The sequence below is a fragment of the Salminus brasiliensis genome, chromosome 20 (assembly GCF_030463535.1).
Source record: "Salminus brasiliensis chromosome 20, fSalBra1.hap2, whole genome shotgun sequence".
Taxonomy (NCBI): Eukaryota; Metazoa; Chordata; class Actinopteri; order Characiformes; family Bryconidae; genus Salminus; species Salminus brasiliensis.
In genome coordinates, this window is record NC_132897.1 from 10,547,765 (window position 1) to 10,562,548 (window position 14,784).

Genomic DNA, 14,784 nt, shown 5'->3' on the forward strand with positions numbered 1-14,784 from the left:
ACAGCAGATTTCTCATCAAGATAAATGTGATATTTACCAACATTGTGATGTGTTTCCATGCAGTTTCCCCCCTAAAATAGCAAATCTAGGAATAGTAGATTAGTTGTTGATGATTATAAAAATATTGAATGAAATGTTTGTTATTGTTTTGGTCAAATTACAATTCTTTGAAACAGTACATTTTTTGTACAGTATGTCACTAATATGTAAGGAAGTTCCTCCTGCTTTGTCATCAGCAGCTGGAGCCCAAGAGAGCACAATTGGCCATGCTCTCTCTAGGAGGGTAGATGGCTCTCTATCCCAAAGTCACTCCCGCTGTGATGCTGGCCGGCATAGAAGTCTGTTGGCTGATGTAAATGAAATCATGAGATGTGAGATTTACCCACCTTGGAGCATTCAGTCTATATTGATTAATCATCTCATAATGATTATAATCAAGCTAAGACTTTATTGTATCAAAGAACTAATAAAACCCAACATTTATGGCCTAAATACAGATTTTTACACACATTATGAATTTCTTATGAAGTCTCTCATTCTGTGTGTCTTGCTGCTGCTCTCTCCTTTCAGGTCCCTGGAGCTTTTCTTCGCCACAAATCAGAACAACCGCACCAGCAGTAGTGGTGACCACCCAAATGACAAATCCCCCCGACTGTGTCGCAAGTTCTCCTCCCCTCCACCTCTCTCCATTCCATCTCGCACCTCTTCCCCCGTCCGTACCCGCAAGCTCTCCCTCAACTCCCCACTAAACTCCAGAGTTGGTGCACTGGACCTGTCGTCTAACCCCACCTCCTACTCAGCCGCCAGCAGCCCCACCTCAGCCAACCCCACCACGTCCCCCCCGCCCTCCACCAACCCTCGCTCCCCGTTGGACCTAAGCCGTGGCCAAAGCCCATCCTCGCCTGAGCAGAGTCCTGGAGCGCAGGACGACAACGCAGACGCCCCCCGCATAGACGCCCTCTGTGGTAAACTGCGCCGCAGCATCAGGAGAGGTAAGATCGTTCTAAATTGTTTTGAACTGATAGTAGTGGTGGTGGTGATGATGGTGATGATTTACTGCACTATTATTCAAAACTTGAAATTGTATCTCATCTTTTCTATACACCGTTTGTTAGTAATCCTCTACCCAAGTAATACTACTGTGCCTGATACACACATACTAGGGGTGGCTAATTTGACTTAAATATTATATCACAATACTTAAAGCCATTTTTACAGTACACAATAAGTATCATGATGTTTTGACATGGAGAAAATGCCGGAATTAAAGACCGCTATGAAAAACAATCATTTTTGCTGCACTAAGTCTAGTTAATAAGTCCTAATCATGCTCTTTGTAATAAAATATAAAGTTGGTCAGTGGTCAGTTTTTGTAAAACAGACAATATCAATGATATTCTCAAAAAAAGCTTACTGGTTACCATAATAACAACAGTTATCATTATAACGATAGTACATTAGCATATTGTCCACCTTCAGCCCCTACTATGTCAGTGTCCTTGCTGTGCTGAGAATGGCCCACCCCTTAAATAATGTAAAGTTGTCAGTGGTCCTGTGGAAGTCACTTTCCATTGAGAGACAGGGTTAGCTTTAGAATGTTGATAGCGAGACCAAGTGTAGTATAGCTTATCTCTGCAAGATCACATTAGAACAGATGTAAGCATTAAACATTAATACAGTACAAATTGGCAAGAATTTCTCATTTTAAAGAAAGTAATTAATATCCCATGAGCTAGTTTGAAGAACAAAGCTTAATTCCAGGTTTCTCCTGGACGCCTCCAGTCAGCGTGTGGATTTGTTCATTTCCATCCTGATACCTGATTTACCGCCATTAAACAACACTGATTTACTAAACCAGGTGTTGGATGATATAAATAACACTAGACTCCCATTAGGAAAGCTTTGGAGATATCTCAATGAAATGAAAATCATAACTTTCTGTATAAAGTTATTAATATTTATTCTAATATCATGTATTAATATATGTTTTAATAAGCAAACAAACACTTACTGATCAGATAAGTGATCAGGTAAGTTTCAAACTGCCACTAGTGAAGCCTGGAGGAGAGCTCTACCTATTATATAAGTTTAAATAAGTCCTAACATATTATATGTCTTACAGCTTAGTTCTCATGCCTGTTTTCACATTTTTAAATAGCATTTTTGTCAGTAAAAAGTAGCTCTAGCTTTAGCTTATTAGAAAAAAAAGAAAAACGTCTAGAAATTAGAGTAAGTACAAAAAAATGTCATGACCAGATGTTTGACTAGTAATAATAAGGTGTGGAGATGAAGCTCTCTGAAGCCCTGTAGTCTGTTTAAAGAAGTCCACTAAAATTTGAACTAAACCCCACTAGTGACTTTTACCTAATAAGCACTTTCCAGCCACAAGGGATGCCAGACTGAAGTTGCTGACTCTGTTGTTTTATTATCTCCCACCCAAAGCATTGTTTCTTCTATATGATCCTGAATCGGGCAGGTTTAATAGCATTTAGAACCAATGTGTTCCCTTTGCAAGCCAAATCCTACAAACACTGTTTTCTTTTATATACATCTGACAAGTATTCTAGCATTTCCTTGTAAACCACAGGGAGCAGGTCATGTGCAAACGTTCGAGATTTTGTGTGCTTTCCTAATGTGAAACAGAGCTTGTTAAAGTGTTTGGCCAAACAAGCATTCCTCTCCATATTATGGGCTTCTGGAGCCTACTGGTAACACGTCAGAAATGCAGCAAGATATATCCCAGCACAGTTCCTTCTGTGTTCAGCAAATGGATTCATCTGCTTCCTTAGTTCTCAGCTCTGTCAGAGTACTGATCTGAAGTCAGCTGCATGCTAAACAGACCAGTAATTGCTCTGTGGGATTGTTTTGCCTGGAAAGATGGTGCTGTTTAGACTTCTTGTTCCTTGTGGAGTGCACAGAACTAGCCCGTTCCAGCTGCTGCTCTAATTCCATTCGTTCCTCCACGAATTGCAGTTATGGGCCCGCTTTGTTGTTGTTGTGGTTGTTTCCCTATGCCTGTGAAATCAGCGACAATGGCAAGATGATGTTTTTGTACACCATTAGCATTGATGCGTGGCTTTTGTACACCATCTGAGAATTCGAGGAGAGTTTTGTTGATCTACCGTTTTCATTTCACAAGTTCACAACGTGCTTCAGTTGCAGAGTAATAATCCAATAATCACGTAATTTCATTTCAGATTTGATTAGTTTTTTCTATTATCTATTGGGATGGTAGTGAGAGAAGTGGTTTTGTACTTTAGAGACCGGTGCTGGTTGTATCAAAATGTAGGCAAAAGCACTTATAAACCCATTTTACCTTCATCAGTGAAAAAACAGACATGCTTTCAGACATGTGTTTATTTGAAGCTATCTTTATTTAGGTTTTGGCTGTTCTGCTAATGAAACTGATGCTTAAATGTGCCAAAACTGCTGCTTGGCAGTTGATAGTGAGAAGCTTATGTAGCCTTGTTACTTAAACACAGAGGAGGCTGATGGCAGTTTGTTTTTATCCACTCCATTTTCTCTTGGATCAAACAAAGATGTAAATATAAGGTCTACAAAAAGACAAGCAAATCATCCATCTCAAACTATGGTACCAAAGATAGCCTGGAAACTATCAGAAGAAAAAACTCTTAATAGTTTTGTATTTCAGGTATTAGCTTTTATCCATCAGGGTAAAGCAACTATTTTAAATGGTCAGCAAAATGGCTTTGGAAAAGAAGCTAACCTTAACTAACTTGGATGCCCATGAGTTTGTGTGACAATCACAATTTTGTCCTTTTCTTGTTAGAACAATCTTTCTTGGATAATCTTTCTTTTTATATGACAAAGACTAAGCTTCAGCTCACATGATATCACCATGCTTGCATCCACTTTAGTGATAGTAGCAGTAGTAGTAGCAGTAGTAGTAGCAGTAGTAGTGGTGGTGGTTGTAGTATTAATAGTAGTGGTAGTAGTATTAATAATAATAGTAGTAGTGTTAATAGTAGTAATAGTAGTAGCAGTAGAAGTAGTGGTTGTAGTAGTAGTAGTAGTAGTAGTAGTAGTAGTTGTGGTCTTAGTAGTAGTAATAGTAGTTATAGTAGTGATAATAGTGATAGAATGTGCAGTAGAAGTAGTGGTTGTAGTAGTAGTAGTGGTTGTAGTTTTAGTATCAGTAATAGTAGTTATAGTATTAGTATAGTATTAGTACAGTATGTAGTATTGTGGTGGTAGCGGTAGTAGTAGTAGTAGGGATAGAATGTGCAGTAGTAGTAGTGGTGGTGGTGGTAGTAGTGATTTTAGTAATAATAGTAGTGGTAGTAATAGAATTTGTAGTAGTTATAGTAGTAGTAGTGGTGGTAGTATGAGCAGTAGTAGTGGTAGAAGTTGTAGTAGTAAGAGTAGCAGTAGTAGTAGTAGTAGTTGTAGCAGTAGCAGTAGTGATAGATATAGTTTTTATTTTACAGATTATTGTCTGCGCTGATCTGTGCTCTATGCCATAATGTCTTTCAGAAAAAGGTTCAGTTAAAAAATAGAAGTATTTTTGGCATTTTTGGATGCACTTCAGTAAAAAATGTATTTTACCATTTTGTTATTAATATCTACTGAAGTAGCCAACCCTTAAGTTTGATCCCCAGTGATGCCACAGTCATCCATAGCCAGCATATCTGGCACTTAAAGGTGGACCTGTGCTAGCCTTCACCCTCCCCGGGCTGATGGCATTGTGTGATGGATTCTTAACTAATGGGAGGGAATTGGCAGTGACGAAAATAGGAAGAAATTTGGGAGGAAAAAAAGTAAACACCCATCCCTAACCTGTTGTGTTTGATGGTGTTTCCTTCTTCCTTCAGCTGTGCTGGAGTCAGTCTCTCTGGACAAGTTTATCCCTGAATCTCCGCAAGGCAGCGAAGCAGGAGATCTCTCTCCCTGTCGATCGCCCTCCACTCCAAGGCACCTGCGCTACAGAGGGCCGGGAGGTAACACTGTGTTTGCTGTGGGCTAGAATGTCGGAGAGAAAAAGTCATCAGAATTGCGATGCTCTTTCCAACTTTTTATTAAAAACTTTTGCAATGGAGTCCTGGCCAGATAATTAGTTAATCTCAGAACAGTCTGTGTTTTTGTGACCCATATGGTGAAGTGCTAGACTGCTGAGATTTGACCCTAATGAAGTAAAACATAGCAGGTCGCTCCATTCCCATTAGACTTCATGGATACAGTTACTAGCAAGAGACTAGTTTGAGGACTGCTAACCATGTTGCCTCTGGCTGTGTTGGTTCCAGCTGAAGGAAGAGTTTTCCTCCTAATCCAGATGCAATCAGTCATCCAAAACTTGTTTAATGCCTAACGTCTGCTTGTTTATTTTTTTCAGTGTAGATACGATGCTAAATGTAAGCTTATGTACAACAGCTAGCAATGTTTAAAGTGTGATGGCAAACCTTGAGTATTAAAGCAAGGTATTTGGTTTCAAAACTCAATCAGTAAAGTTAGACAAAAAAAGTCATAATCATGCTAGTTTCTGTTTGATGTTCTAATAGTATATTACTGCTAAGATTACCATATGATTTATTTTGAAACATTAACATATCTTCACTGTCACACAAAACTCATGTATCTCCATTTTTAAGGATTTTTGCTAAGATAGCTAAGACTGTTTTTAGCTGTGTGTTGTACATTGTGCATTGTCAGCTAAATGCCATAAAATGTAAATTGTCAGGTTTACATATTATTAATTTATTACATATTAATATTAGATTGTTAGGTTACATAACAATTCAAAGTGATTTGAGGTAAGTGTTATATGAAGTATGATCTAGTATGAATTATAATAATGCAGCTAGGATTTAGAAAGGATTTGTATTACTATAATATTCTATTATTGTTGATTACATTAGCCTTGTAGCTTCAGTAAGTTTACTAAGAAGTTAGGTTTGGACACTCAGCATATCTTGGCTGATCAAATGAACTTGGGGTGAGGGGAAAATTACAGTATGTGAATTCATTTTTTCCACTGAACTTCTTTGAAGTAGACTGGTTCTCCTAGTTATCCCCCAGCAGTAAAGAGACTTTGGGATTTGGGATGTGGGCACAGTTCTTGAGCATCTACTACCCAATGGTTCTTGTGGCCTGGTACAGCTTTCAGGGATGACCACTATGCAAAAAGCGGTCAAGTCAAATGTGGTCAGGCCAGTCCTCAAAGAAGCCCAGTTCTACTAATAAATGGCCCCTGTGTATTAGGTTGTCAGTCCGCCCAATTTATCTTGGGACCGAGTCAGTTAAATAATGTGTTTGGATGACATTAAAGGGGTTATGTATAGAAGAGTTGAAACTAGCTTGCATAGTATTTGTCTTATTTCCAGCAACACATGCTCATAATTGGCACAGCCTGGAGCCAGACGCTGTTCCATGCATATTGTTTATTCTGTGGTTCTGTAGCACACCTTCGTCTTGTTTGTTGTTACACTGCTGTTTTGTTAATGTCATATATGCAGCATTAGCATGTACATTATTTTCCTCCTTGACCCACATTTGCTGCACCAGCCCTATGAAGTCTCACGCGAGACTCTCCTGTTGAGCGGAATTTCCGTGGAAAGCCATTCCCAAATGGTTCCAAACTCATGGGGTAGCCTTGGTTACTGTAGGGGGTGGAAATTTTCCCAAAGTGCCTTTCATTTCATATTCATTCATGTATACACTCGGTTACACTGCCAGTCAAGTTATGCCGTAGTCATGGAGAGCCTGTATTTGTTTATTTTACATATTACCCCACTGACCCGTTCCTTAAACATGTAGCCTGTCTTCCTCTTGGCTTTGGTTTTTAGAGCTTTTTCTGTCTTTTCTCCCCCCTTTTAGTCCCGGCAACAGAGAACGCGCGCTGTTCGGTGTCTCCGGCCTCAGCGTTCGCCATCGCCACGGCAGCAGCCGGCCACAGCAGCCCTCCAGGTACTCAACAGCAGACAACAGAGCTACAGCACAGACAGAGCAGAACAACATGTCCTACTCTGAGCTTTTTATAGACACGAGGCAATGTAGCTACAACACAAGCTTTTCTGTACATTAAGCCATGGAAGTTGCACACAGATAATGACGATTCGGCCTGAACAGATCAGTTCTACGTCGCCGTTCAACCCTAAATTGGCAAGGTTTAAATCTGGAGGCAAAAGACTTTGGAAAAAACTGTCATGTTCATATAATAAATTACTGCTTAAGTGAAATTACATAACCGTCCATACATTTAAATAGCATACCAAAACACCGTTATCTCGATACTTGAACTGCAGAATTACAGCATGCAAGCTTGTTTTCAGTTCTGCCTTTTTTGTATTTTTTGCAAGTTTAAATCATGCCGTCAGAATATGATAGTATTGGAGGAAACTGTAAGAGAAGGGGAGAACTCGGGGTGGTAGAGGGTTGTGAACACTTGGTTGTGAATACATAAATAAGGCAGAGAGGGATTTTTAGGACATTAGATTAGGAGGAGGAGGGGCTTCAGGCATGTTACTCCTTATTTGATTTCTTTTAAATGTACTCAGTAGTTAGTAGGGCAGTAGGGTCTGAGTGCATCGGCCATATCATATTCAAATTATAAGGCTTAAGATGATATACATATGATACGTAAAAAGAATGTCCCTTCAGAGTTGTTTCTCTTCCGTTTCTAGTTTTCAACAACTCAGAGAGGACGTGTGACAAAGAGTTCATCATCCGGCGGGCAGCCACTAATCGGGTTCTGAATGTCCTACGCCACTGGGTCTCCAAACACTCCCAGGTTTGCCCTCTGTAATTCCTTTCCTTCCCTCGTCCACCCAGCATAGCTATTAGCCATGCCTCACTGAGACAGCACCTCAATACAGTGGGCACATTAGTGCTCTATATGATTTAAAGCAGTATGATTTAAAGTCTAGTCCTGGTCCTGGAGAATATGCTTCCCTTGATATTGGCCCTTTAAGCAGTTTTCTTATTGCTCCATAAGTAATCCATCAGCCGAGACATGTTTGGTGTCTAAAGACTGCTTGTTTATTTTACAATGGAGCTACGAGGCTACTTAAGCTAACAAGTAACATAAACTAATAGTGAATGGATTATCATCCGCCTGGTGCATTGGGTTGAAGGGAACAGCAAGTACACTAGTATGTTTACCAAACTGTCTGTTTTAAATGTTCGATTCCTCAAGACTTCTTACACAGTCTAGGTGTCACTGCTCAGAGATTTTACTACTGGGAAAAAAGCTTAATAGCTCTGCCATCTGACCACCACAGGCCTACACCCTCCAGCCCATTTTTCAACAAGGAAATTGAACTCTAACCTTTGAGAATATGTGTATTCCCTCTAGTTACTGACCTGTTCCAGATGACTGCTAAGCAGGAGGTTAGAACTGGCAGAACTGAGCTCTTTCTTTTTTCCAGAGCCCCTTAGGCAAGTTCTTTTCTCTGTGCCATCGTATCTTTGTCAATACCCTGGCTGTGAACACATAGACAGCTTCCAGACTTAACCTCTGGGCTCAACGCCTCCTGTTTTACAAGTTAGAGGAAGCATGACATCCCTTTCACAATTTCCAAGCCATTATCACAAGCAAAACCAATTATCCAGTTCAAACAGTGCCAGATCTTAATTATAATAGCAGCCAGTCAACTCTGGTTTATTTCGTGATACACAGCTATTAAATCCAGACGTAATGAAAGTGTAGGAAACAGCACCTTAAGTATCTAAACCTTCGCACTTAGCAAGAGTGAATCAGCATTCGGTGCACTTAACCCTCGATAAGTGCATGTTCAATAATAGCAATAAACGCTGATCGCTCGTATTGACTTTGACACTGAAAGCCCGCAGTCTATTCTCTCCCTGTGGAGGGGTGATTAGGCTTGTCTGTCTTTATTGGGCCTGTCCTCGACTCCCTCGCTGACGGGATTATTCCTTGCCAGTGTGCAGTCGCTCCGCTTCCCAGTGATGTGATGTGTAGTGTCGTTCCGTGCCCTCTGGTTATCTAGGCATGTAGTTCAGATTTACTGCGGATTGCCACAAAAAAACATAAAAATAACTAAGTACAGTTGTTTTTTTAATGAAAATAGACTATTGGTTCTGGTGTGACCCGGACATTAACCCTTTTTCTGTTGTGACCCTGATGTTAACGCTGCAGGTTTTATATTGCAGTTTTATATTAATCTCCTTAAGCTGAGAGTAGCTACTTTCATTTTGATATACTATTAAAATGCAATTAGGCAATTAATTAAATAGCTATATATGTCAATATGTTGGTCTTCTTATTCAACAAACGTTTCTTGATATAGTGGTGGCATTTGACCAGAGCATGCATCAAACTTCAATGTCTGGGAGCGCATTTGGTGTTAGCATTTTACCCTGATATGTGGAGCTGCACTAAAATGACATTTAGCTCCTTAATACTGACATTATAAACCTTTAAACAGATAGAATTAGTCTTGTAAGGATTCACTGCTGTTATTAAAGTCAAGTATATTCGCTGTCTGATAGTTCTTTGTTGTAAACTGCCATGAGTTTATCAGTCACTGCCTGTGTTAGCTATCTTTAGCTGCAGCTGAGCAGTATTACATATATATTTTGGAGGAGGTTCGCCCAAAGCACCCAAAGTGATAAATATTTGTCTACTCCATTCGTTGTTTTAAGTCTATCACTCAAACAGTTCATTATCTAGCCATTTTTTTAGCCAAACTAACAGAGATGAGGATGGAGTGATGGACAGGAGGATGTTAATCTGCTCCAGAGAGTCTTATTCTATTGGCAGTACTTCTTTACAAGGACAATGGGTGCAACATAAAGTAGCTGAATGCATTTATTAGATGGCACATCCACAAATATTTGGATGTGTAGTGTAATTCTGTGGAGAACTGGTGTATCTTGCTTCTGGGTTCCCCTACAATCATAAAGTGTAATTTGCAGTTTGAGCTGCCAAAGGAAGTACTCTTCTGAATGAGCTAAGAGATACAGAACCATCACTGAAAGTGAAAGAAGCAAGTGGACTGAGGAAGTAGAGTAATATTGCAGGATTTTACACAGATATGATTCAGGTTAAGTGACTTTGTGCAGTTCTCGCAAGCTACCAAAGTTACATACTGCAGTCAGAAGTGTGCCGAGCTCAGCGTAGCGACAACAGCGACGTTACTTCCCATATTACACATCAGTGGAGCACTTTTTAAGAGTGTGTAAGAATGCAGTTAATTATGATTATAATTATGCAATGACTATGCACAATTTCATACAGCAATAATAACTGTAAATATGAAAGGGTTAAGTGTCTATGTAAACATTCCTTTGTATTCTTTTGACTGGGTGCATTAGTCCTTTTCCTCTGCACCAGATCCTTATTATGGATACTGTTTGTTTGTTTTTTCGCTGTGTGTGTGTGTGTGTGTGTGTGTGTGTGTGTGCATGTTAGGTCCTGCTGCGTCCATTCTATTGATCTGTTTCCTCATTACAGTGTCGCTTCCTCATAAACTTTTCACATGCCCCCTTCCCGACTGCAGCGTTCCTCTGTGTGGCACTTTGGCTCATATGTCTCCATCTGCGGGATATTACTGCACTAATGTTCACAGCTTTACTGAGCCAAATCGGCTTACAATCTCTTTTCATGATCTGTGCCACACATGCACGCACACACACACACACACTTTGTGCCCGTTGTGGTCAAGCCATCTGAAACAGTCCTGTGTTGTGGCTTTTGTGTTAGCGTTGACGTAAGTGGCCATCATGCAATTTGCTTCCCTTTGTCTGTTTTGGAGGCGCACCGAGGACTAATTGCATTGATCTCTTGTACCCTTTTGTCGAATTATGCCAAGGCGGCTGCAGGAAATTCATCTGGAGAGCGCTTGTTAAAACTGACCTTTCCGGCAGCATAGGTGAGCGGTGCGGGTGAGAGGGAGGAGAGGGGGAGGTATGAAACGTTTTAAATTGGTCGGCTGGAAAACAAGAGAGGGACACTGCACTGCTTTGAACACACAGCATATCTGAGCAAATGCTGCCATTAGATGGGTTTGTTTCTCCAACACAGATGAACTGCTGGTTTGTTTAGTGCTCATTGTTATATACATACATATATATATATATATATATATATATATATATATATATATATATAATATACTGCTCTTTTAATGTCATATCAGCATTGTGTGCTGTTAGCTACCTACAGAACTTGTAGCTGGGTTAGCTTTTCGCCTAGCACCTGCTCACTTTCGCAAGGCTGATCAACTAGGGTTAACTTGTAGCCTAGCATGGATACCCAAGAGTCAGAGACAAGGTTCATGGTATCTCACTTCCATGTACCTAGCTCTCATTATTCAACTCGACCAAGGAAGAGCACCTTTTAGTATTCTCACATATGCTTGTTTATACGATTAGTATGGTATACAATGAACAAAAAATGCACAATTTTGGTTTCATTAAAAAAATGATGAGCATTGCGTTTATTGTCTGGTTTACATTACTGAAAACGGCTTACAAATCCATGTAGACTAGCACAACATAGCATGGCAAAGCATATCATAACTTAACCTTGTTTTTAGGCACTGTAACAAGACAAGACAACCAAGTAAAGACAAGACAACCATGTTCACCATTAGTGTCGGACACGGAGATGGAATTTAACCTCTGCTATTAACCCATCTGCGCAGTGAATACACACTAACGAGCAAAAACACACAGTGACAGTAAGCACACCAGCCCAGAGCAGTGGCGCCCAGGGAGTAGGGAGGGTTAAGGGCCTTGAATACTGTAGTTATTTTTGTAATTATTATTGTAAGTCTCACCAGATAGTGTTGCCAGACAATGCTGCTGTCTTCTTGGTGTCCTCTCAGCACAGTTGGGTTAAGCTATCTGAAGATATTGTCGCCGAGTTAGTTGTCAGCCTAGCACCCACACGCTTTTCCACATTTGGCTTCCAAATGCAAGTAGTTCCAAGTAGCTCTAGTCTGAACTAGTCCAGTTTGTCTTTAAAGGAACGGATGTTGAAGAGAAGAGATGGTTAAAGACCCACAGTGTTCTCCATAAAATAACAATGGTACAGTGGATTGTTCTTTCCTTACTTGTGACTGAATTGTTGTTGAATACTTGTTGAATATAAATATGCTGTAAGGGGTCAGGCTCTGCCGCTGCCTACCAGCAGAGGGCGACAGCAGCGAGGCACTGTCACCCAAAGGAACTCCAATCCCCAGAGGTCCTAGGGGTAATCAGCGCCAATCAGACACACCCGGTGGTGACAGCATTTAAGGCTGTGACAAACAGCACTCCTCTGTCACACCTTTGTAGAGGGGTGACCGGTATGGTACACAGAAGTGAAAGGAAGAGAAGTCTTGGGAAAAAAAAAGAAAAGTGAAAAGAAAGAAGGTTAAAAAAAAAGATTTTAAAGACAAAAAGGGAGAAAAGTAAGAGTTGTGCGAGAAAAGAGCTGAAGAGTTCACAGCTCAATAGTGAAAAGAGTCAGTAAGCCAAACTAGGCTAAGATTATAGTGAGGCAAGTATTGATCCTCAGTTCCTTGTTTTAAGAGCTGCATCCACCAACTCCCTCTCCAGAAAGAGGTGCATTTATTTGACTTCCTTTAGTTGTTTTATAACTAACTGTCCTTTGTCTGAGCTATGCCATTTTGGCGTCTCCTTTGTTTGGTTTTCCCTCCTTTTTTATTTCATTGTATTAATGGGTGCAACTCCACCAATTGTGGAGTGCAGTACACAAAAGCACCCACACTCACGTTAATCACATCCTTTTATCACACATTAAGGCCTGTCCTTGCAGGTTTTCCTCTCTGCACTTGGGTCTGCTCCCTGACTGTCCCGTAACATATGCACAGTTTTAGCCCAAATGTAATTGGGTTCATCTTCTTAAATTTATGAATTTAGTTTTCCAATACGTAAATACTGGAAGTAGTGTATATGCCAATTAGCAGTGTGCAAACTGCATGACTTAATTGTCACACACTCCCTTCAAACTGTGTTAAGTTGTTCAATAATTTTCCACAGACTCTACATGGACTCTGACACTGTGTGACTTTCTGTTATCCATGGAAATTCGTTTTACAGATAGCAACATATCGGATGTCTTGTCTAGCCATGTACATTTGGACTAAGGAGTGAATTGTGAAATTTGATGTTTGGCTGAACTATTCATTTAAACAGGATGCACGTTAAGTTATTAAAATGTGAGCTGGTAAACTGGTGAATGTGTTAAATCAGTTTTTTTTCTCTCTAATGTCTGCTCTATTAAAGAAGGAAAATAACACGATGAAACGGCAGCAGGCTCTTTCTGGTTCCTGCTGTAGTGTGCGTCCTGGCTGTGCCGGCAGCTGCAGCAGTGTGTGCTGAAATGAGGATAATTATATGACCCCAATGCTGGCACTGCAGGGTTTGGCCACTAGCTGCTGTGGGCCTGCCCAGAGCGCCAGGGGGCAGCATGGGGGATTGCTGCTCTGTTAATTAGCATCGCGGCACCTCTGCTGTTTTCTAGTGCTTGCGTCTACACAGAGTGAAAGAGATGCAGTGGGATGGAGGAATTTACAAGAGCATTTCTTTTTTCCCTGCTTCTTGTGTTTTTTTAGATTGTCGGAGATTAACACATTAAGAGCAACACGCTTCTATACCTTAGAAATGAGAAGAGGCTTGTTTGCATTATAGTCCGTAGACTGTAGTTAAGGAATAAGAAGTCTTACAGTAGAGTTTACCCCATCCCCAATCAGATAATGAACAGTACAGAAATGAGTTTGAGCCCTGTGAGCTTTAAATACGGCTCAGCTTCAACAAGCTTGAAAGACCAGCATGTAAACTTTTCTATGTTGTGGCACTGAAGTGGTGGAACGAGCTTCCCATGACCGTGTAAACAGCAGAGTTGTCTTTAAATATTGTGATATAATATTTTCACCATATCACTCAGCCCTATATATTAGTCACAGTGGGGAGGCATTCGTTTCTGAAATCGTCATATAAACCCTAATAATGCGTACCGTGTATTCTCTGTGCAACTGTGTGCACTGTGGCAATTTGGCATGAAAACACACATTGTTACACCTTAGTAGGTATTCTAACCTATTCACAATAGCTAGGGATATTTTAGTTTGCAACCAAGCATTTCCATAAACCACTCTGGATATAAGCATCTGCCAAATGGCAAGAATGTAAATGTAAATCAGGCATCATACATACTTGTTAGCTATTAGCCTCATAGGTCCAATGCAAAGCTAAATATGCTAATGTTAAAAAGCAAAAAAGGGAAGAAGGATGTTAATTTGTCCACAGCATCACTTTAAGAGAGTTTATTGAGGGAGATTCTGGAAAACAGGAGGTAGCAAAGGATCATTTTTATGTTGGAGGCAAGCTAACCCGGCTGCTTCATGAATTTGCAGTTCAATCAGTAAAGCCAGCACTGCTAAGATAATATTTTTACCATCCTTCAATCTGAAAGTAAAGGCCTTGCCTCTGCAGCTTTCAGTAAAATGTTCTTCTTTTCTCAGCTGTAAATGGGAGATGTTAAATAGCTTGACTTTGCTTTTTAGCAAATCTTGTAGCTCAAAGCCTCCCTGCCCCCCTAGAAGTGTCTTCGTAGTCCCTTTTTGAATGGCATGCGTCTAAAATGTGCCATATGAATGGGGCCGTTTTCGGAGCTTTCAGCTGGGGTGCTTTTAACACGGAAATGGCATCCTGTAATTACCTGCGTTTTTGCCCAGTCATATTGGCACGCCAATGAATTCTGTTACATTTTTACATCTCTGTTTTTTTTACATTCTGTCTCTGTGCAATTGGTATGCCATTAGTGTGCTTCAGAGCATAAAAGCCTGAAGATTTTTTTTC

At 40.3% G+C, this 14,784-nt stretch overlaps 1 protein-coding gene across 3 annotated transcripts in view; it reads left to right on the forward strand.

Annotated features, from left to right (window-relative positions):
• rasgrf2b (Ras protein-specific guanine nucleotide-releasing factor 2b) overlaps nt 1–14,784 on the forward strand; it is a 76,907-nt gene that overhangs the window by 50,526 nt on the left and 11,597 nt on the right. For 2 of the 3 annotated variants that reach the window (XM_072664382.1, XM_072664383.1), the window contains 4 exons: nt 571–992; nt 4,833–4,958; nt 6,832–6,921; nt 7,638–7,744. In XM_072664382.1, coding sequence (XP_072520483.1) covers nt 571–992; nt 4,833–4,958; nt 6,832–6,921; nt 7,638–7,744 — 745 coding nt within the window. The remainder of the gene's footprint in view (nt 1–570; nt 993–4,832; nt 4,959–6,831; nt 6,922–7,637; nt 7,745–14,784) is intronic. The other variant, XM_072664384.1, reaches the window with a different exon arrangement.